The 25,128-nt window shown below is 39.4% G+C and overlaps 2 protein-coding genes across 2 annotated transcripts in view; one reads left to right on the top strand and one right to left on the bottom strand.

The window, feature by feature from the left end:
- LOC307260091 (transmembrane protein 65-like) overlaps positions 1-8,490 on the top strand; it is a 34,470-nt gene extending 25,980 nt beyond the window's left edge. Inside the window, exons 6-8 of the mRNA XM_080040223.1 lie at positions 254-296; positions 4,946-5,051; positions 6,025-8,490. Of these exons, the coding sequence (XP_079896349.1) occupies positions 254-296; positions 4,946-5,051; positions 6,025-6,177 (302 nt within the window). The 3' untranslated portion in view covers positions 6,178-8,490. The remainder of the gene's footprint in view (positions 1-253; positions 297-4,945; positions 5,052-6,024) is intronic.
- A 4,589-nt stretch (positions 8,491-13,079) lies between these two features.
- Positions 13,080-23,593, bottom strand: mboat1 (membrane bound O-acyltransferase domain containing 1; the record flags this gene model as incomplete). Its single annotated transcript, XM_080040096.1, has 13 exons — positions 13,080-13,260; positions 13,938-14,089; positions 14,542-14,674; positions 14,803-14,867; positions 14,982-15,085; positions 15,284-15,476; positions 16,028-16,220; positions 17,248-17,302; positions 17,651-17,706; positions 20,195-20,290; positions 21,981-22,058; positions 22,837-22,982; positions 23,504-23,593. The coding sequence occupies 13 exons, from the start codon at positions 23,591-23,593 to the stop codon at positions 13,080-13,082; spliced, it is 1,542 nt and encodes a 513-aa protein (XP_079896222.1).
- Positions 23,594-25,128: the final 1,535 nt, after the last annotated feature.

Here is a 25,128-nt window from a genome sequence, read left to right as displayed (position 1 = left end):
TGAACCTCACCAGTTGTTACTTTTGGTCACTTTTTTTCTTAATGTCATGTCTTACTTTATGAAGGACACTGCACTGTCTGCTGGCAAATGACTCCAGTTACCTGGTGCCTCTATTGCCATATGTTGTGTTTCATATGATGAAAAACTCATTTTGAAGATATTCTGCATCTTTTGCCTTTCGTCTGTCCTCAACACAAAACACAATTTCACTAAGGCGTTTTTGTAATCATGTCTCTCCTCTCAATTTCCACAGCTGCTGCCCTTGGCAACCTGGTGTCTGATCTGGCAGGTCTAGGGTAAGAGTTTCACACTCATCACAAGTATCTTCAGGTTGTACAATGATGGAGATTAAAATTGTTGAGTGATTTAAAATGAATATCCTCATTCACTCAAATGACAGAAACTAGGAACAATGGAAAGGTTAAAGTGTATTTCTTGAGTTATACACAAAATATAATATACAGTGTCCTTTACGTAATTTGAATCTTTAAAAATAACATTTAAAGGGGGCGCCTTTAGCTCAGTTGGTAAGGCGTCCCCCTCCCGGCCCGGGCCCAGCAGCAGACCCGGGTTCGATTCCCACCCGCGGTCGTTCTCTGCATGTCACTCCCCTCTCTGCCCCATTTCACCTCTGTCTCTCTGCACTATCAATAAAAGCATAAAAATGCCCAAAAAATATCTTAAAAAATAAATAACATGTAAATACTTGAAATATCATTCTGTGTACACTATATATCCCTCATGTATTTAATTATACTGGATTACATTGGGTTTTTTATGGGGTAACATTTTATTCTGATTCTGATCGGACATGTTTTGTGTTTATTCTCCACCATGCCTCTTCCTTGCTGACAATTTGTTTGTGTAACTATGCACATAAAATCCCCCAATTTCCCAAGATAAAAAAATATATTCAGGCGGACTAAAATTGCCTCACAGACACAAACCAGGATTCAGGTGCATTCTTGCCATCTCTGCTTACCCTCCTCCAGCATGCTTCGTTTCCACTGACTGAGGCAAAACAAAGCAAAAACAGGCTCCTTGCCTCCTTCCCTTCCGAAGTCAGAGTAAAACAAAATGACTGCCTGGTTTATATCCCACAATGATCCAGGAGAAGTGGAAACTGATTTATTAGTTTTTTCATTTTGAAAAAAACTATTTATGGGTCCAAATGATTGTGATGTTATCAGGTTCAGTCATCTGATCCATGACTATTAACCACTTTAGCGCCTACTAGTGGCCACAGAGAGTTTCATCAGCTTCATAACCTTTCCTATTTCAGTAATTAAGAAGTGATACTACACATTATTACTTTCTTGTTTAAATACATCCAAGAAATACAGAATCCATAAAACAGACAAGGAAATAAACACAAAAAAACGGTTAAAAAGACAGCAACTAAAGAGGCTGTGCTGTGTTTTAGTGAGATGGATTAGCTGTGTTGCTCTGGCCTTTGTAAGCGCTCTCAGTAGACACTCACAGCACAGAGGCAAACCTGTGTGAGCGTCTGCGTTTGCCACTCAATCTTAATTGGAAAGTAGAGCCCTGGTGCCCAGTTTGTCAAGGTGAGAGTGGATTGGATCAGACGAGAGAGAGGGTGTTTATTTGTCGTTGATAGATTTACACCGGTGAGTGTGAAGACTGTTTGTCTACTAAACAGAGTTCTCAGTGGAGCTCCCTGCCTCAGGTGTCCTTCACTGCAACGTTTGCATCAAGGCTTATGTTCATTCTAAAAAGAACGTGTAAGAAAGTGCACACATATAAATGCTGTGCCGTGCTTTTGATTACGTCTGGGAGTTAGTGGCACATGAGTGACAGTTAAGAGCTGAGGACTCGAGGAGGCTCAGTTGACTTACTGCTGAGGTATGTGGGTATACTTTAACCAAAAGCTGATAGATGAGAGAACAACAGATGCTTCTTTAATTGGTGACTCATTGCAGTTTGAGTTCTTAGTTTTGCTCATTGTCATGTGTAAACCCTTTGAATAGTGAATAGCTTTTTAGACCAACTTTTACTCCACCAAGTTAACATGGTGGAGTAAAAGTTGATCTAAAAAAGCTATGTACAAAACTATTTAGTATAGTGTTAATGTCAGTCAGATCTTGTACGCATATTTTGTGGGGAATAAAAAATGGAGGTCCGGAATTGGATTCTTAGCCTTTTCTTTGACTGTGACGAATGACCCTGTGATGTAGGTAGTTCCCTGTAGTTGGATTACATTCTCACTCCTAACAAACTGTGTTGGGTTCACTTTGCAGCAGACAAGATACCCATTTTCATGCAGTAATGATGTAATAAGTAATCAATGGTGTCCATTTACAATTTTTGCCACCTGCCTAAATGAGCCAAAACCAAATCTCATTATTTGTAAATCAAAGAACCTTCATCTTTTTCAATTAAAACATTTTTAAAACATAAACCCTCCATCACATGTGCCCTGTGTTGTTATTTTAGAATTCATTGAGTTGAGTGGATAAAAGACAAACATGCTTAACCTAAATGCTACTTACTTTACGGTATGTCATTGTAAACCGAGTTAGATGTAGGTGCAGGTAGGGGGCCTTCTCTGTAAAAACATTATGGATAACTTGTCCACATCAATTGTATTTGTATTTCTTTACAAGTAAACTAACAATTTTATCCAATAGAAGAATCCATAATTTAATTTGATTTCGGTTTCTGTTAAGAGTTAATGGAGATAGACAGGAAATGAATGAGAGCGGAGATGAACACCCATGAACACATTAGCTGATCCAGAGCAACTCCTAATGAAAGTCAAAGGCAGTAGTCGAGGAAGCAGAAATAGATGGAGCTGACACTACATACTGTTCCTCAACAGTCACTTTTTGTCAATATGATAGTGATTACATTGCATTTTTTTAGTATTGGTTCTGGTGCAACCGAGGTGAGCTTCAACCTTCTGTCTTCTGAAATGATCCCAGATCTGTTGCTGCTTTCATAAAATGTCATTATTTCAGTGTTTTTGCAAACTGGTTCCATCATATGCCTCATTTATCTCCATTTGATGTTCATTTTTAATAGAAAACAATATTTTAGACTTGTCCGACCGTGAAACTACGGACCCAATTCTGCCCCCTGTTGCAGCGTTTGGCACTTGTTTGCCACAGTGCAGCAATGTGAAGATGTTGTGAGGAAGTCTTAGCTGCTGTTATATTTGTAGTTATTTTCCTCATGAGCAGTTTGGATTTTATTTAGCTTAATACTCAATCTTCTGGAATGATAAAAAGTGAAACAAAATCTCCCCATCTATTTCTACTATTTCTGCTCTACTGTGATGAAGGTCTGCCACAGTCACACACACACACACACACACACACACACACACACACACACACACACACTTACATATTGGCTTCTTCAGCTCGTCTTTTCTCAAACATTCCACTCTCCACTTATCTCTCCCCCGACTCGACAGCTTGAGCTGCAGCTTATTTGTGTGTGCATTGAGCTGAGGATCCATTAGTGCCAGTGTCTGCATCACAGTTTATATTGATTTGAATGTTTCTTGCTCACATTGGAACTTCAGAACCCCCACTATATTTTGTGGCTGCCTCAAACACAACATGGCTCATGACAGTGAGGTACAACAGCTCTCCAACCACTTTAAGTGTCAGTTATTGCTTTGGTCACACACACTACAGTATGACTGAGTTTGTAATTGCATTAGTTCAATGTGTATATTAGCATGCCTGGATGACCAAATGGTCAATAACTTGAAATTAATTTAATTACGAATGTATTTGGCAACACCATGCACAACTCTGGCCTAATTTAAAACGTGAGACCATGTCTGTTTATAGATTGGCCATGCCCTTAATATTTCAGTTGATATTATCTGTACTACATAATGCATTTTCTTGTGGATAATCAAATATTTTGAATTAACTGAGATGCACCAAACCTGGATCAGGTTAATATTCCACTGTAGAGATAATTGTTAGTTATTAGGAATAAAAATGTAGGCTATCACTGGAGTGTGGGCGGGTGGGACTCCATAAGGGCCTATAGCTCATTTTATGTGTCGGGACCATATATAGCCGTTTTATTGGGTGCTGTATATATGCCAGTGTCGGAAACATAGATCACTACCTACCCCATAAAGCGTTGTTCTATTTATATCACTATCAGGTCTCTCTCTCTCTCTCTCTTTCTCTCTCTCTCTCTCTCTCTCTCTCTCTGCTGGTCTGTATTTATTTGAACTGCGAGACAAAGGAAAGCTTTCTTAGCTTTCTTGTTGTAGATGATGAAACCTCGGCTGCAGTCGAGGTGACATTTTTAAATACCAGATGTTTATTTTTATTTTTGTATCTTTATTTAAGGTGACACAGCAATTTTTATTTATATTTTAGCGATTTTTCCTCCCAACCTTAAAGTTACATGTGTCTCATTTATGCTAGTAATATTTGTTTCTTTCTCTTATTATGGAACCAGGCTTATTTGATTACAATTTTGACCAACATTATTGTTATTGTATGTTGCATTTTCTCTTCACACCCATATTGTTACATGTGACCTTTATCGCCACTGATGGAAATATTGGCGATTTTTTTCCCCCTCTCTCTGCCCTATATAAAATCTATAAACAGTCAGTAGTTAACTGGTAATTGGTCTTTAATGGGATCACAACATGATGTAGAAACAAATAATGTAAATTAGACTAATACGGGAAACTGGAGAAAAACAACAAGTATGTGGTTGTAAATCTGTTTGAGTGTGACATTCATTACCATAATTGACTGTAATGGTGTTTACAAGATGGCAATATTTCTTTTGTCTTTTTTCTTTTGTTACACTTGAATACAATCTGACTGAGGGGCGCAGAGCCGAAGTGTGTACAACAGTGTTTGTGTTTTGCATAGTGCACAGACCTGAACACATTTGCTCACACATTGGGTCGCCTCTCTCTGTCTTTTCCTCTCTCTAGGCTAGCAGGTTATGTGGAGGCTTTGGCGTCTCGGATGGGAATGCAGATTCCTGACTTAAGCCCCAAACAGGCTGATATGTGGCAGACCAGAGTCAGCTCTCACTCGGTTGGTATCATCACACCGCACAAACTAACAAATAATCACACACAAACACACACACACAGAGCTCAGTCACTGTGCGAGAACATTTACACCTGACTGATTTTTAATACACTCTCACCACTGAAGTGTGAAATCCAATTAGATTTACTAAGGTTGAGTTATTAGTCTCAACCCAAAATACTATTGGCTGATTGCCAAAGGTCATGGCAATTATTCTAGAATTGTTGAGGAATAACTGTTCTATTGTGTACAATAATGTGATGCTAGAGGTTTTTTTACTTAAGATATCAAGAAATTGAGCTTGTTGATTTCTTACATAGAACAATTCTTTTTTGTGTTACAATTTTTTCATAAATTAATGAATAAATATGCACATTTGGGAATATCTAACTAATTGTGCGTACATTTGCGTATTTTTTTCAAAACTACAATTCTAGATGTTAAATAAAGCCAGAGATAAAATCCTTATTTAATTTTTAGTGTTTAAAACACTTTTAAGATTTTGGATATAGCCTTTTTCTCATAGAAAACAAGTGTGTGTCACGTTTCTAAGAACAAAATCTTCATAAATCCAACAGTTAACAACATATGAACAAAGCCTCATGTAGCACGCTTCATAATAGTGCTTTGAATGATTATGCAAAGTTAAGTTGATGTAACTGCTTTAGAAGTTGAGATTATGGAAATAAACAAAACAATGTTGAGATAATGGCCATTAAAGTTGGTTGTGTGGGAGAAATGTACAGGTGCAAACTGACAAGGTTTAGTCAAATAAACACCTAAATGTATATTGGGACCTTTTATTTATACTACTATGAAAAAAGTTATGGGAGCAAAAAAGCATGTAAAAGGCTTATTTACCAGAAGCAGCCATGTTATAAAGCCGGATTGAGTTTTGTGTGGATAAAAAAACAACTATTTTCTCACCATGCTTTTTGTCAGCATTGCTGTCTTACTGAGATCTCCTTGTGTGCAGGGTAAAGCCCTTGGTGTGGCCATCGGCTGCATCCTCGGCATGTTTCCTCTGCTGTTCTTCAAGGATGACGAGGAGAAAAAGAAGAAGAAAAAAGGCCAACAGAAGGAGGCAGAGGAGGAAACGCAACTGCAACCTGCTCCCGCTGAAAACTGAAAGAGCCGGAGACAAAATACTATTTGGAATCCATTAGAATACTTTAAACTGGGACTGACTGGTCGGCCGTGCCTGTTGGAATGCAGTGTGTGGAAATGTCTTTGAACGCCCATACATTTCAATTTCATAATCGCCGGGCGGGTGCTACACTTTGCCAGGCCCCGGTCAATCTATCAAAGGTATTCTGAAGAGGATTTTTAGATATTATTTGATGGTAGACCCTGAACTTAAAGCACAGTGACCTGACAGTCTCTCAAAGGGGGACGGTTGACTCATTGGACTGCTGCTACACCAACTATTCCACCCTTAACCTCACATTATTTTGACTGACAGACACACAGGCTGAAACTCATTTATGTATAACCGATCTGCAGTGGCCTCTCTTCTCCCCTCTGCTCTGAGTCTGTTGAATATATAAATATATAACCTCTGACTTAAGATGGTTAGATAGACAGTAAGGTTAATTGAAGGCTGAAGAACTTTTGGAGTTTCTTTCGAATACTTACATGTTATTATGTAGTTGAAGGAGTTTAAATAACTCATAGGTTAAGACTTGATACGGACAGTGTTAAAAAATAAAAAAAATAAAAATTAAAAACTTCAAAATCACTTTTTGGGGATGATGAGAAAAAGGGAAAAAAAACTGTCACTTTTTGCAAGTGCCACCCTCCGCATCAAGTGCATTATTCTCAAGTTATACAAGCATGTCTGCCTTTTTCTGAATTCAAAGTCTTAAAAAAGTTCTGTTGTAAAATGACTGCCTCATTCACACTCCATAAAACCAGTCGGAATTTAGTCTTTTAGAATGCAGGCGGTTGAATATGCTATAGCTGCTGATTGTTTGAAGTTTTTATGTTGTTGTTCGTTATTAACTTTTTAATGATATGCTTGTACGCTTTGCAGATAATCACCCCAACCAGTAACATGCACAGAAATTGTCTCCAATGTACACTTTATGTTAACAGGTAGGTGAAGATCAATCAAAAAATAGTTTGCAGGAGTGAAAGAGTGAGGAGAGTTGGGTATGAAAGGAGAGCAATGTTGAAAAAAGGTTGAAAGAGGAATAGACTGAGAGAACAGAGAGAAAGAGAGAGTAGCTATATGGCAGAAGGATAAGAAATTATAAAAACTGAACCACCTGGGACCTCGTTGTCCCATTTTGCACCGGCCCCGTATGGCTCCATTACCTTATGATTTATACTATAGCATCCAGCTCTGCATCAACCAAACTGCAGTCGAGCTACAACACAAGTCTTCCGTACATACCTGGTGAGCTGGCACCAGGCCTTTAGCCCAGTTTCTCATCTGGAGCGAAGTAAGAACAAAGTCACAACCACAGCCCAGTGCAGTAGCTTCAATTTGAAGTTACACTAAATGAGATTGATTTCCCTGTTTTTGTAAGCTATTAATGCTTTGAAAAATACTAATGCACAAGTATGTTTTTCCCTAAAGCACTATGTATAGATGCATCATATTGTCTCCGCTCTGCTGCCCTCCGCTGGTTGAAATTCAGAGAAAGGTGTCAGTCTCTGTCATTTCACAAGTTGTGCGCTGATAAATCAATACCCTTTTGTTTTTTTCTCTGTTCAGTATTCAAACCCCCGTTCAATGGCAATAGCTGCATAGCTTCTCTAGCTGTAATCTATCACTATGATGATGGTTCTCAATCATTGTTCTTCTTCTGAAATATGAAATATGCAGCAATCCTGCAGCCATTAAACAGGAAAGGAAGAAAAGGATGTATTTGGGACCACAATACCATCCCAAGACCCAAGTCTTAAATCAGCTGTCAGGGGTTTTCACACAACCCTGAGTTTCTCTCCGGGTTGCTCATCTCATGAGAAAAACTGAAGACTGTTAATCATGGGCGTAGAATCTGTTTGGAATTTCAAAATGAAAGGACGCAGCCATGTGTCACCTAAAGGAATTTCCTCTCAGAAAAAAAGAATTTATTTTTATTATATGATTAGACCTGTATTCATATATGTTTTCACTGTACTTTATATTTAAATCAAATGACAACGGACCAACGGTAAGAAAAGATCACGTCTGTCAGCAAAAAACAATGGGCCTTTGTCAGTATATTTAAAAAAAATCCTCACTTCAGCAGACGATCGCTCTGCGTTACAGTCCATGACTAAACTTATACAAACCATGCTCTGAAGACTTGCCCTGTATAAGATTGTTCTAGTTATTTATTATGTGGATTAACAGTGATCCTAAACAATGATACAAATGAAGAAAAAAAAAGAGTCGAACATATTTATGTAGTTAGGATTTTTGGATCTGATTGTTTGATTTTTCTCTTTGCATGCACTGCTAATAAAATATAAACGACCTATGACACATGTTTACTTTGTAAAGATAATAGAAATAAACTGGAGTATGTTCCAATATGATGCACAGCAGGCGGACAAATCACTGGAGGTGATACAACACGAGAAACTCACACTGTATATGAACATGCACATGCAAAAAGATCAGATAGAGTGAACTGGCAAATGCTGCGTGGAGATGTGGACATTGTGTGTGTGAGTCCTACAAAGGGGAAAGCGTTATGAGAGCTTGTTGGGCAGAATGTAATGATAGTAATATTTTCCAATAAACGCCGCAATTGACCTCGCAATGGATCATTGCCTGTGACAGCACTTTAGGACTTTATATTTTCCTGTTGCACAGATTTAATATACTTCTTTGTGTTATTGAGGAAAAGGAAAGCTAAAATGATCTACAACTCATTAAAGCTTGAGTTGGACACATTATCTTGAATTAGTACAATTTCGGCTTTGGGAAACAGAGGAGTAATCAAAAATGATTCTCCATGGGTTATCTACAGTATATTGTGTGGGAAATACAGTATGCTCCGGGTCCAAACATCAAATACTAATTTTTTTAATCTGTTTGTATTTCTGTAGGCTATACTTCATGGAACTCTCCTAATGGAGTTTTAGGACTGGTGTAATAGCCTGTTAGGCAGGGAATATGATAATCCTTCAAACTCAAGTTTAAACAAGTAGGGCACAACAACTTACAAATACACACTGTTTTTTTTATTTATAAATACCAATTTAGACACACTCCCCTTTAGCAATGAGATTTCTGCAGCACAATGTATGATTATGTTGTGACATTGTTCATGATGCTAAAACAAAACAAATATATATCATAAGACGAGATACATGTCAATGTTTACTTATGATGAATATAATATACATATAAATATATGGAGAGTCTTCTTCACTGTGATGTATGTTAACGGTATCAGCTGTTATCTGGCCAGGTGTTGACTTTCTCCATACTAACTGCATCATAACATTGTTATAGTTTATGGCTAATGTAATTTATCTTTTTAAAGAGAGACTTGGGTTTTTGTAAATGCGCACATCTCATTCTTCGGATTATCCCTCATCTGGGATTTAAGTTGACCAGGGCTGTGCAGTGGATCATACTGAAAAGTGCACATTATTTTCCTACATTGCTTGATCCTACTTGTCAACACTGTGAGGACAGGGAATATTTCAGCCCGGTGAGGGCACAAAATATTTCGGCTCTGTGAGAATAGTGACTGATTCACTCACTACAATCAGGTGTGTGTGGCACTGATTGGCTAATTGAACCCAGGTGTGAAGAGGTTATATATGCCCTGAAACCCCAGTGCTCTGTGCTGCTCATTATCTCACCTTCAGAGGTAGTGAGAGGTTCCTCCTGTGTTTTCTCTAGTGTCAGTGTATCAACTACCTAGGCAGTTCTTTGTGTAGGCATTAGCGATTTAGTGGTTATCCCTCCGGGGATACCTTTCAGACACCCCTGGGTCCGCACCTGTGCCCCCCCACAATCATTACAAACACTAACAGAGATAAAACACTGGCACCCAGAAATAGTGAATAGAGATTTCAGTGGTTTTCTAAAGACATTAGATTTTACATTTACATCACAATACAAATGTTTGAAACTACTTATTTTTTATTTAACATTGTTAATGTGTTATTTATATCCACTAAAAGAAAACAGCTTTGACAAATGCAAATTTGTTTCAAATAAGCTTTTATTTGTTACTAAAATAGTTACCACTCACTCTTTTTCAATACAAACAATTCTAAAATGGAGTCATACAAAATATCACACACACACACACACACGTCAGTATATTTCCTGACACATACTACATCTAAACAATCAGTATTAAGTCATTCAAATAGCTGCTCATTCTGAAAACACATTCACTTCATATACTTAGTATGTGCCACTCCACAATCATTTCCCTGAACTTAAAAACAGTGTACGTTAATAACAACTTCAAAGTAAGTTACATAACAGTTATTAAGGGCTTTGTTTTGCACAACAACAACAAAAAAATCTATGCTTTTGCAAAGCCATACTTACGTCAGTAGGCTACTCACACCTCACAATGAGTTTGGCTGCAGTCAACTTTTCACAATGGCTGTTTTAAAAAGAGGGATTCAACAGGTCCCTGCAGTCATTACTGAAACTTCATGAACTCCAAGAGAGGTACAACTGGGCAGTTTAACATTCAAATAATCAACAAACATTAAAGAACGCCATCTTTACTCTAAAATGACACAAAAGTTAAAAGATGAAGTCAAAAATAATAATTTCCTTTTTCTAATTAGCCGAAGGACACTAAAATTTGCATGTGGTTTTGCATGTATGCACCCACTCCCCTCATGTCAACACTTGTCTGTGAACTGAGTCTTTGACACAGCAGAGCTACTCTGAAGCTTTACAGACTTGAGTTATGTAAACTGAGGCCAAAAGTAATTGTGGCTTGTAGTCAAGAAGTTAATAAACAAAGCAGGTTATTAAATGCATTAGGAGGGATTGTATCTCTAACATGATAAACATGCCGTTAACATAACAACACTATTATTTCATTAGCAACCCATATAATGTATTTGAAAAGGGACAACTTTACATTTTCAAGTGTAAAATCAAAAGTCTTTCATTGCACATTGTTGGCATTGATAGCAAACGTGACCATAACCAACCCATTAATGTAGCATAAAGATAACATGCTCGCCTTCCAGCAGATCATTACATTGTTAATAAACAAACCACTGTGGAAACCTTTAAAACTCCCAATGCTCCCAAACCTCTAAGGTGACTTACTGAAAACAAAGAATAACAGAATAGTGATTAACAATTTCATTCTGCGAATGTCTTTTTTGTTTTCACCGTGCTTAGCTCATCTCTCATAAGGATCACCCTCTGATTCATCCACTTGGATTGTGCAAAACCAAAAGCTATTGAAGAAAAGAAACGGTGAATTTTTAAATTATAACAGTGAAAAAAAACAGCTTCAGGTTTGTGGTCGGTGTGCAGTTAAAAAGGGAGATGCTTCAAGCGGGACAGTCAGTCCCAGTCCCAGTCGGCTTATACTTTCATGACAGCAGAGTTACAAACTACCAGCAGGTGTCTCTGTTAAATCAACCTGCAACTGCTGACAAAGCGTTGCTAAACCATCAGTTCTCAAACTTACCCTCAGAAGAAATACATTTGGATTCATAAAGTCCTAATTTTGGTCACATCATTTCTTGAGTGTGCAAAAAAAAATCTCAGATGTATTTCACCACAGGTTTGTGTTGAATGACTCTACATCACGTAAACAGGAATCCAGCCCCGTTCACATGGTTAGTACAAGCACCTTAAGATCTATGTCACTATTCAATTTCCTACTGCTTCAGAAAAAAAATAAAAATTTGTTAAAAGTGGAAACGACTACGCTCATTAGAATAACTGGAAAATCATGTGCTTTTGCTTTCAACTCGTCAGCATCAACGTGTGCTCATATTGCACCATTTCATCACTTCTTAGAATCGTGCAACACATGACAGCATGATAAGCAAACGCTTGTTGTTGATTATTGTCCGGTTTTATCTTTTCAGTCTTTGTTTTGCTGTTCCTTCATATTTACAGCGGTCCAGCGAGGGCCCAGGATTCCTACTCACCAGGAGGAGCCGCCATCCTGCCTGAAAAGACTTCATTAGTGATGCTTTCACTCCACTGTTGGAGGCCTGCATGCTCTAATTGGTATTTCCAGTGTCTTTCCACCCCAGTAATACAAACTTAACACTCCAGTCCAGTGTTTTGTGACAAGCTCCACAAACACACATGCACACACATACTAACACACACACACACACGGTCGGTGACAGAGGCTGGTGGGACGTAAGAGAGGGTAAAGGATCACACTTACACACACACACACACACACACACACACACACACACACACACACACACACATATATATACTGTATATAAAAAACAAAGCTCTCTCCTACTTGTGTGGCCCTTGTTGTGGTCACACAAGGGCAGCCTTTGTATGCCATGTGCATATTTGTTACCTAGTTTTCTGTCCTTTCATGCATGCATGCATGTGTTTGTGTGTGTGTGTGTGTGTGAGCATGTGTGTGTGTGTGTTCTGGTATTTGTGCCCTGTTTATGAGCTGATCTCCCACCGTCCTGGCTCAGCTTGGCAGGGCAGCGTAGAAAAAGGACAGGGAAAGAAAGTGAGCCTCCGTTCTCTCTTTCACACTGTTGCATTGTTGTTGGAGCAGGCAGGCTGCTGTCGAGATGGGCTCAGAGGGGGGAGGGGAGGAGAGTGGAGGGAGGCCAGCGTCCTGCTTGAGGTGGCAGTACCAGAGACGGTCCTTCAAGTTAACACTCCTCTTTTCAGACTGTCTGCTGCTGAGCTTATGTTTGATGTATTGTCTTCATCTTAAAGTACGGATAGAACAAGTTCTCTCCACTTTCTTTCAAGTAAAAGAGTCAAAGTTTTTACTCTGCCTTGTCCCCAAAAAAATAAATAACACAATGTTCTCCCGTTTTAAGCTAGAACCCCATAGGGATATTCAGCCTGGTGAAAGAGCTTGAAGAAGGGACTCAGTCTACTTTGCCATTGTTGTTGGAGTGAACAAGCTGGCACTGGTCTGAGCACGAAGACGAGAGAGAGGAGGAGGAGGGATAGGTTGTGTTGGTGTCAGAGGGTTCCCTGGGTTTGTGTTTCCCATGCAGGGCCATCGCAGACAGAATGCTGATGATGTGCACGTTGAAATACATGGACCTAGGAAAAGAGAGGAGACAGGAGAGTGGAACTTTTGCAACTTTGTTGTTAATGGGCATTGAAGGGGAAATGTTCATTAGCGGGCAAATATGAAAACAGAGCAGGCCACAACATATCAATGTCTAAAACTAAAATGTGGGATTTTTCTTAAAGTTATACTGTAAATAAAAGAAAACAGGGGCTCAACTCCACTTTTGATTCAAAGGCAATTGCTTTATATGCCAGTATACTAGTGCTGCAACCCATCATAATCATTAATGAATCTGTTAATACCAAACCTCTCTGGTCTCATCATCTCAATTGTGTATATTTTCTACTTTCCACAGTCCTATGATAGTAACTGAATATTATGGTATATAGAGAGAGAGAGATCACCAAGTTCTCTGGTACTCATAACCACATCTCATTGTTTCTCCCCTCAAGAAAAGGTTTGTTCAAGCCTCAAGATAGATGTGGTAAGATACTACAATCAGGGTTGTGTCTACACAGACACATTCTTTACATGCACACAAGAAAAAACAAGATGGCGACCTCGACACAGCGAGAAGAAGAGCTCCTTTGTGTGTGTGTTTGTCTGATTGGGAAGACACAAGGGTTCACACTGATCCAAACAGCCACACAAAAGCAGAAAGCATGAATTGGGATTAGGAGGATAAAAATAAGAGTATTGTACATACCGGTAATAAACCAAAGTGGGCTCCACTGCGAGAAGTAGGAAAGGCATGACGGTGTAGCAGATGGCCAGCTGGGTGGCTCCCCATGTCAAGAAGTCATAACCCAGCTTCAAGCCTCTAGAGCCTAAGAAGTAGTGGCGAACAGACTTCCTTACCTGGTAGGTAGAGACGGATGGACAGAGAGGAAAATATAAAATTTTGCTGATGCCATTCCAACTATACCAATTAAGTTCTTTTTCTACCTTCCTTTTTTTCTTAGATTGGAAGAATTTGGAGTGCTCGAAAAGTTATATTTTGCTGTGGTATAGGGTATAACACATGCTTTCATCAACAGGTCAGACAGGGTGGACTTACAGACAAGAAAGCCAGAACACAGATTTGAAATAAAAAGCCAAATCAAGACCTTCCTTTTTTAGATACAAGGGTTTTCTAACAGATAGACATTTCTAGAACCACTTTTTGTGTATGTGTTCTTTGGAAATGTAATGAAGCTGTCAACATATTTTTTTAAATACAATAAAATACTGATGTACTTTTTAAAGCCCGTTCAAAGTAACTCGTTCATTTGTATTGGTTTGCATTTGCCAGAGGAGAATGGAGTACTCACAGCCCGTGCTGCTATGGTGATGGGGATAGCAGTGATGAAGGTGAAATAGTACCCTGGATAAACACCATGCCACAGCGCGGACAGGATAAAGGTCAATGCCAACCTGTGCTTGGGCGCTCGGTCATAACACACCCTGAGGAGGAGACGAGGAGTCAGAGATATTCTTAATGTGAAAGACAGTTTGTGAAATGGAAAAGCTGAGTGAATGTTGTCTAACTGCGTGCATGAGCAATTGAAGTTTTGCACATTCGCAGGACCTACGTTTTGAGCCAAATTCCTGTCTGGATATTCCAGTTGTCGATGAATGTCTTGAAGCTGGTTGCGGTCTAGGAAAAGATCAAATAAATAACACTAAATATATAACAGAAACTGTGTGATCCAATCTCTCTACGGTGAGACTATTTTCCATTGTTTGAAATCATGTGAAACATCGATGGTACCTCTATCCTCAAGATGTGGATGTTGCACATGAGGTCCCAAGATGGCTTCCCTTGTCCATCCATCCCCGAGAAACCATAACCTGCAGCGTTGTTGACTGCATCGGCTGATATGAAGGAGGAGCGGGGGTTCACATAACATCAGAGCTAACAATCATCTAACTATACACATCTAATCGAGACTCACTCACTCACTCACTCACTCACTCACTCACTCACTCACTCACTCACTCACTCACTCACTCACTCACTCACTCACTCACTCACTCACTCACTCACTCACACACTCACTCACGCACACTTACCTAGTGTCCAGGCAAAGTAGAATTTGGGCCTTGCTGCTTGTATGGAGAAGAATGCATAGGTGAGCCTGGTGAGGAAGGGGGCGTGGCTGACAAAGTGTTGGTCCACATTGTACTCTATCTGTAAGGAGCGGGTCACAGTGAGGAAGAACAGCATACAGCCGCAGCAGACCAGCAGCTTTTCACACACAGCTTTCTGCAAAGACAAAAAAGGAAGAAAATAAATGCTGAGCAGTGATGTGAAAACACACACATTACAAATGGTGTACGCAAAGACCACCACACTAATCTTAATAGTCCCTCCTAAAGCGAGTACAGACAAGGGGAAAGGAGTCAGAATTTAAACCAAGACGAGAACAACAGAAGAAGTAAAGTTGCTTCAAAACAATAGCATATTAAACAAATACAGAAACCAAATGTTGATGTGTTGCTCAACTTAACCCATTCAGTCCATTTACTCTGGCAAAGCCCAGGTTAAAGCACTTTTTTTGTTTAACCTGGAAGGGGCGTTCCTGTTGGCTGGAACATATTGGATCTGTCTACAACCTAGACAGTATAGTGTCCACACATAAGCCAAAAGTGTTTTCTTTTTATTAACACTTTCTGATGATGCGGATTTCAGATTTTAGACAGTATACAGAATTTAAAATAACGCTGTTGATTTTTTGAGATAAGAGAGGAGAACAAAGCAGAGACAGCAGTCCCTATCTCCCGATATACAGCTCCCGATACAATGTAAAATCTTACCAGAGGTGACGGTTCCGGTGTTCTATCGTAGCCGTTGTGCCCGTTACACGTCCCATTGTGCTGCCTGAGCCTCCTGCTGATGTGTCTGCCCTCTATGAAGTCTATGTAATCCTTATAGTTATTGCACGGCCCTACCAAGACACTCAGGAAGTTCAGATTGTAACTCAGGTACTCGATGAGAGAAGGCCTCGCGCTGCACAAAGAACAATTGGAGAGAAAAATTGTTGTAAGCAAAACAGAGGACTGCTGCTTTTTTCAACATGGTCCCACAGGTGAGATATATTTTTTTAACCTTTTTTTATACAAGTAAATCCCGTTGAGACCGGAGACTCTTTTGCAAGGGAGACCTGTTACCATTCACACACACATTCGTGTGAATGTTGATAGCAGGCTATTGACATTCACACGAGGCAAGGTGGGTGAAGTGTCTTGCCCAAGGACACAACAACCATGACACAAGTGGCAGGGCGGGGATCGAACCCCCAACCTTTCGATCATTGGCCGACCCGCTCTACCACCTGAGCCACAGTCGCACTATTTAAAAACAAACATGTTGTGTATGAGTAAAAGGGACTTTTTTTGAGACAATCCAAATGTTTGAAATTAGTTTTTGGTTCCTATTACAGCAATGGTGCAGGATTTTAAGGACACAATGTTGGGTATCGACAGCTGATTATCAATTAATTGTAACCAGTTCCAAATATAGAAGTCAACTAGGAAATCATAAAGAAATCACTTCTAATGAGTTCAATCTGAACCAGGATCAATCAAATCTAAGTGAATGTTTCTCTCCAAAAGGGCATGCATGGCAAACTGATGGATGTGGTTTTATTGACTGACATGTTTAAAAATGTAATATTTTCCATGCAAAATGCCTACTTTCTAAGTTCCTAGCATGCTTTTTACATAAGCAAGTGATTCACCAGGATTTCATCTCCTTAATTGTCCTTTGTGTTTGAAGGCAAAGAAACAGTTATTTATTCAGTAAATTATGTGTTGATTCTGCCTCTGTGCATGCCTACAGTGACCCTGGGTCCAGATATACAATTGAATCCTCCTTTAAATCACATCAACACAATCTAATAGGGAAAAATAATATAAAACACATCAGAGAGCTCTGCTGTATTATCATTCACAGAGCAGAGTGCATTGACTAGTGTCTCCAAATAATGTTTCACACTGCAACATGTACTGTAACTGCCACTGTGTAAAAAACTTACTTTATAGCCAGACTCTTCTGCTCCGGGGTCAGCTTTTCAGATTTCTTACACATACCTGAAAACAAGCGATTAAGTCATCAGCCAAACCTTCAGTTTGCCATAAAGGCTTAATTCAATTTTTTACTGCTTTAGCTTCAGTTTCAGGGTGGAGATATTGCTCATGCGACTTTACCCACGTCATTGAAATAGAAAGGAGACATTACTGTTCATGTTATCAGCATGATTTTGTACAATGGTACATCTGAGCAAGTAATGTGTGTGTGTGTGTGTGTGTGTGTGTGTGTGTGTGTGTGTGTGTGTGTGTGTGTGTGTGTGTGTGTGTGTGTGTGCGTGTGTGTGTGTGTGTGTGTGTGTGTGTGTGTGTGCGTGTGTATGTGTGTGCATATCCTCCCATCTGCCTTACCGTCATGGAGCTGGAAAGCCAGTGTGGTGATCTTCTGGGTTACTATCATCAGAGGCCTGGGCAGAAAAGAAATAAACGTTGTATTGTATTGCTCATATTTAGTTTGAAGAAAACAGTTGGTCACACAACGCTGGCCTGGTAAATAATGTTAGACAGACAAATAACAAGGAAAAAGTAGAAATCAACTTTTGGGAGGCATTTTGGTATTGTTTAAGCCAGCCTAATATACTGTATGTGTGGATGTTTGACAATGTTTCCAGTAGCAGGGATCTTGCTTTTTATATGTCTCAATAGTCAGAAGTATTGAACCCTGAAAGCTTAGTTAGCATAGTGTCTGAACAACAGTAAGATGATGACTTGAAACTAAGCATGCTCCAAGCAAACACCTACTGATCCATCTGAGGCTACAGAATTCATGTTCCCGGATGAATCATTTCATTCTTCTCCAGTAGTGTCAAGTCAGGTCACTCATTAATCAAAATGTTATTCATTCAAATCCTGAAATTTACAGTACAGCCTGGTCTTCCTTTTGACAAGCTCACAGTGTTGTAAATCAAATGTATGCTCTAAGGTTCACTGCTATTATAAAGATGGCATCCATCAAATATGTTGGTTTTCCCCACTTACATGTCTAATGCAATAAACAGCAAATAGTGTAATAATTTTCTTGCCCTTTAAATTATTATCGATACTTCAGACATTGTCATCCGGAACAACATCCAATGTACAGCATTACAATGTAAACAGAGAAGGCACAGTAAACAGTAGCCCATAAGAACATGCTAAAGGCTATGTGTGCAGTAGCTCATGTTTGTGTTGTTTTTCCTTCACATCGTTAAAATATGTGTTTCCCTGTAGTACTGTAAGTCTGCACCAAGTGGCTTTACACCCCCTCTCATAGTTTCACTGACGGATAGAGACCTCTCTGTCCTGAGAATTTGAGTGTGTGTGCACAAAGGCACACATGAACTACATTTCTCTCATTGTCCCCCCCCCTCTCTCTCTCTCTCTCTCTCTCTCTCTCTCTCTCTCTCTCTGTCTCTCTCTCTCTGTCTCTGTCTCTCTCTCCCACACACACACACACACACACACACACACACACACACACACACACACACACACACACACACACACACACACACACACACACGTCGGGTTCCTGTGTATGAGTGGGCTGTATTGTGTGCACTGCATGGAAAGCAGAGGCAGAGAGGGGCTGCTGGCTGAAGCAGCTGGCAGTGCCAGCTCAATGTGAGTTGGCAGTTTTCTTTAGAGAGAAATGTTTTCAGGATGTCAGGCAGTTTATTTGCAATGCTCCACAACTGAAGCTTACACACTCTTTTTTCTTTCCTCATGTACACTCAAATGCTGGAATGGTACACAGTATGTTGCACCAATTCAAATAAAATGTTGCCAAATTTAGAAATGTGTTCACTGAAAAACTGGGGAAGCATGCACACAGACTGTATGAGAGAAGCTCTCGATGTACTGTGTTTTGCATCCTCTGCAACATAATACAGCAAAGTGATACTGAGGACAACACAGCAGCAGTAAAAACAGTAAATTATGAATATACATAAATGAAGATATACTATACTACTAACAAAAAGTCAAAGAACCTTAGTTTAAAAGTTTAAATATTCCATTTGGCACGGCCTGATTGAAAAATCCTGTGTTAGTAGTTACACATGCATAATTCACAACCATTGACCATTGGGTCCAGTCTGAGTGCTTAAAGAAGATGGATCCCTAATTCAATATGTGACCGAAGCCAGGGCTGACTCACAGACCTGTCTGCTCATCACTAGAGTCACGTGAAGTGCAAAGGGAGGCTGCCAGCTAATTCATCCACGCCAAAAAAAGAAAAGAGCCAGCAAAGTCATCCGTTCCCAGTTTCCAGTAATACCACTAGTACCACCTCAGGCATTATCCTGACAAAACACATTTAACTGCAGCTCTGAGTTTAGTTAAATATTTGTTATAGTCCTGTGTTTGTGAATCCTGGGAGGCCTATAGCATATATATGAATGTGAGATGTGCTCCACGGTGAGAGAAGTAGGAGGTTAATAAATAAAATAAAAAGTGCAGCAAATGCCTATTTTGATGATGCAATATTTCTTTCAGGAAATAATGAGCAATGGCATAGCAGTCATTCCATCTTCTGTTAGCAGAGGACATGTTCTACTACCACCTCTTCCATTACCGTTACAGAATCATTAAGAGAGCATACAATGTCGTAATGTAAAGAGAACACTTTCAAACAAAGAGAAACATGCTAAAGATTAAACTGCCCACACTACCTGAACTCTACCTGAGTGGACAATGTCCAAAGTGAACAATCCACGCTGCCCAGCTGCTTTTTTATTCAGCGCCGTTCTATTGACTTAAGGCCGTGGCACTGTGGCGAATGTGTGAGCAGGTTGAAAACTGATAACGTTAGTATTGCTCGAAGACTGATATGACTACCGTAATATGCTGTGACAGACAAGGCGTGGCAGAGAGAGGGAGAGAGGAGAAAAGATGAGACCTTTTTTTCCCCCTTACCCAGAGAAGTCAGTGGACGGTACTCCATAGGTAAAGATGAAGACTCTGCTCACTTGGCACACTGTCAGATAGCCCATAGCCATCACCATGGAATACCTGTAAAGTGGAGGAATGAACAAAACTCAAAATCAAACAAAAGGCCGTCATAATGTTCTGGTTACAGGTACAATGCCTTTAAATGTATATGAGAAGGGCTGCTACCTCGTGGTCAACTAACCATGTTATCAGTATTAGATGTTGTGTAATGGAATGTTATTTGATTAGGGAAGTTATTTTACTATGCTCTTTTATCGCTGATTAAGCTATTGGTCATACGTTTTTCCAGATTTGTACAATCAGTTACTAATTGAATGCTGTTTATGTCACCTCGAAGATTCTGCTATGATGGAACCTCTAAAATAATTTAAGGAATTTAATTTTTTTCCTGTATGTGAGTACCAACTTTCTTTTAGATGCTAAGAATTCCGTTCTTTAGTTCAATCAATTTTCTTACTTACACAGGTCTGCATTAAAAATGATTTTTTCTTATTATTTGCTGCGAACCTTAGACATGGGTCAGAACTAAAATAGTCATTTATTTGATACCAGTGAAATTAGTGACTTCAAAGACATGTTAGTGTAAAAATCGGATTTAGACAATTCTAAAAGGTGTAATCTGGTTCAGGCTCAAATGATTTGAGTCATCGCTAAACATTGTGTATGGGGGTCATTGACATGTTTACCACCAGGATCACCACAAACACATTCCTACATTTCACAAATATTGACATTATTATAATATAGTGGAATGATTATTGTTTGTCTTGATTCATTCAGCCTCACCTCTTCTCAATCTGTGCCAAAGGGAAGTGTGTAATGATGCATTCATAACCCGAGACACGCTTTACAATCTTGCTACAGGTAATCCCTTTGCAAGTTAATACAATAGGAACATACTAAAACATTCATTCCATCCATAAAAAAATAAAATAATGATGACACACTTGAGCCAAGATGTTTTAAGCCAACACACACAGAGACACACACACATTGACAACATTACAAATAAACATATATGTGGAGTTACAGAAATGCACGTGGTTGCATAGATAAAGAAATAGGCATTTAAAAAGGGCACACACACAGTCTCAGACAGTGTCTTCGTTGATCTAGACTGGTCTGGCAGGTGTGTCAGGCTGCCTGTCACCTCAAGTATTTGAACTCAGGTCAGTATATTTGCCTGGGCCACATTTTATCAGCAAGACAACAACGTAGTAGGTTGCATTGCGCGCCGCAGTTTGTGTTGGAAAGTGCGGCAGGAGGAAAATAAATGGGTGAATTCAAAGGCGTGAGCTACGAAAAACCTTGTCTTTTCAGTTGTAAATGTCTCAATCTGCCCTACAGCAGAAAACCATTGCTATCATTATTTAGACTCAGCCATCTTCCCATATCGACAATCCAACACCTGTGATGTAAATAGCTTCTGGGGATGATCTTATCTGGCAAGTTTTACCAGAAGACATATAGTAACTGCAATGTAGGCGCTGGCGTAGCAGTTCTATAGTGACAGCTGCTCACACTTTTCATGTGGAATTGGTCCTTATAGTTGATCTGTGTAAATGTCACAGAATCCAGAGCATTTCAAAACACCTCAGAAAGCCTTTAATTAGTCCAACATCCTGTCTCCATAACACACTTTAATGTGGATTTCCCTTTGGAGCTCATACGCACGCACGCACGCACGCACGCACACACGCACACACACACACACACACACACACACACACACACACACACTCGCACGCACCTGTGGACATTGTTGATGTCAGCTTTGATGATGATCAAGTAGCTTGCGACCGCCACTATGAGGATGTGAGCAGAGTACCTGCAGAAAAGGACACACACACTGTTATAGAAACCTTGTGTTGCTATTATTTTAATAATCCTAAAGTTGGCTGTATGTCTGTGTTATGATGGTAGTGTGTGTCAGTGCAGCCTAGAACTCCTATACTGTCTCTACAAACTGGTGATTATAAGCCAGTGTGGTGCTGCTAAAAATCAGCTCTGGACAACTGTTTTGCAAGAAAGGTAAACAAATAATTAGGGCTGGGTATCGAAGTTCAGTACTTTTTTGGCACTGACCGAAATGCCTTGATACCATCGAATATGGAACAATGTCGAGTAGGATATGGAAACATCATGTCTTGTTGTCGTTCAACAAAGATCTAAAAGTGCTGGTGATTGGCTGTGTGGAGCTCATTTAAAGTTTTATTATTGATAGTTTTTTAAATAAATAAATGTCAAATAAATGTCAAGGGGCTTAACATGAAACTTTATTATAATTTATCTTTTTATCAAAATGTCTAAAGTCATCTTGGTAAAATTGATTTTATAAAATTGCTATAGAAAAAAAGTATTGTTCAGGAGCATACCGTATCGATATACTGTAGAACAATGTATACCCAACCCTACAATTAAAAGTTAAAAACTCAGTGCCAGTGTTCAACTGAAGTTTTGTTAACAATCACACATAACCATTGAATATGTTGGTAATTGAGGCTTGTTGCAAAGTCAGTGAGGAAAAAATTAAGAGGGACGCAGCATTCAAGGCAGCACTGCGTAAAGCGTGTATTAGACGATAGTATAAAAAAACAGTAGCCTACCATCCAAAGCAGAAGATGAGAAAGGCAATGCCAAGGAGCATGGCCACAGCATGCCTGACCAGGGGATTGGCATGGCTAGGACTGAGGTAGAGACGAAACCAGAAGGCAGCAGCCAGGGCAAACAGCTGGCATGCCAAAAAATTCACCTGTGTGTGGGATGGATAGGGATTAGGAAGGGTGTTTATACAGCATGCTTCAAAATATTCTAAATAAATGTTTGGTTTGTTAGAATCAGACAAAAATAACAATTACTTATTGAGACCCATTAAGACAGCATAATGCAGGACGAAGAACAATTGGTATCATGTAACTGAGCCTATACGGATGCATAGATTTGCTGTGATACAATAGCTGGCTTTAAATATAAAATAGGCTATGGGCAATTTCTTTTTTTTAAAACATTGAATTCCTTTTAAAAGTCTTTAAAAGTTTCTGGTGCCGTTTTGGAGAAAGCACAAAACAAACAAATGAATAATTACATAAAGGCTACACTGAAAGCCTCTAATGGACTAGGCTAATCCTTGCAATTATAAACTAAATTGACAGATTATACATTCATAACACTACCATTAAAAAGACAACATGGCTTGGGAAATGCTGTTTACTCCCTCCCATATATCACCCTTTGATTGTGGTTCATACTGTCCAAATAGCCTACTAGTCCTACCTGGTCAAGAGGAAATCCCAAGTATCCACTGACAGGCAGCAGCCAATTGGAGCCGGTGGTGTTAAACGCGCTTTCCGTCCGCTCTCCCATCCTTACTTTTTCTGTCCCGACTCCTCAATCTTCCCAGTTTTCTTTTGTTCCCTCTTTTAAAGCAAACTAATTACATATTTTGTGTGTGGCTAGAATACATCGTTTGCCCCAAAGGCACAGTGACAAGTCAAACCAGTCCATAGAACAGACACAGTACCTTAACTGTCCCTCCTCCTCCCCGTGGGCCTCCGTACCAGTCAAGTCAGACAGGGACAGGGAGGAAATAAAAAGTTTACCCGGTCATTGTTTCCAAAATAAAAGCCGACCCTCGATTGACCAACGACCATTAAGCCTATTTGTAAAGTAAACGAAACGACTGTAGGCCTTCGTCTATTGTTTCTGATAAAAACACGTTATCAATAGAACACTCTCGTTTTCATCCACAATGTAGCCTACTCGCAGACCTGCCACTTTAAAAGACCACGTTTAAATTCCGATTTGGATTATCTTTTAGGTTTAAAGGTTTTATTACAACATTTTAATTGGAGGCCTACAGAATGACAAAGATAACGAACGGATAGGCCTATAGTACAGGGAGAGGCAAAACACAACAACAAAAAACCCAGATTATTATAGGTCTAGGCTACTTAGCCTATTTAAAGCATCCACCTGAATATTTTAAAATGTCAGTAGGCTACGTTATTATATAGCCCACTATCCGTGGTTATAGCCTAGAGCACACAAAACAAAGAAAGTTATATGAAAGGTAACAGTTTTTCTTGTCCTAGGCTATTATTTTTTTAACAAATGGACTGAAAGAGAAAAACTTGCTACTTCTTGAAGTCGTAGCTAGGCTAGGCCTACAATTAACATTGCTGACTTGAGAAAAAAACGTAGGCTACGTAGGCCTAAAGCAATTTCACCTTACTTCCGGTTTAACTCAGGTTTTCTTTTCGAGCTTGGCGCAACCATAGTAGGCTAAACATTGAGGGCGCAACATTAGTTCACAACCATGGTTCGCAATCACAATATGACACTGTTAACAGGGGTAGCGTTACTTTCCCTATTCAAGCTGAGTAGGCATATATGTTTTTTAATTTTCTAAATTGATTTACCTGAAGCAGTCATTTTCGGTGTGTGTGTGTGTGTGTGTGTGTGTGTGTGTGTGTGTGTGTGTGTGTGTGTGTGTGTGTGTGTGTGTGTGTGTGTGTTGTGTGTCTGCAACTAAGTGGCTATTGTGAAGATTTCCACAAACGTCCTCATTGTCAGTGAGAATTGGTAAATGAAATTAAAACAAATAGCCTATGAAAAAAACATGTCTTGCTCTGTTACAGTTTTGATATAAGGTAGCCTGGAATCTAGCCTGGATCTTATTTTGAAATGTAGGACAAACAAATTAGTGTTTGTTAAAGAGGAATACAGAAAGGTAATTGGTGAAAGGACTAAATTGTGTTTCTTGCGAGACAGGCAGGGCTTAGAGTCATAAGGGAATACCATTTGTATATGTGATTATTGCTGTGAGTCATAATTCATGTCCAAATGTCACATTTTGTCAGTGGCTCCCTGGAAACTTATTGAGTTAATTTAAAGTGAGG

The sequence above is a fragment of the Ammodytes marinus genome (genome assembly GCF_949987685.1).
Source record: "Ammodytes marinus genome assembly, chromosome: 13".
Classification (NCBI taxonomy): Eukaryota; Metazoa; Chordata; class Actinopteri; order Uranoscopiformes; family Ammodytidae; genus Ammodytes; species Ammodytes marinus.
This window is presented reverse-complemented; position numbering and strand designations above follow the sequence as displayed.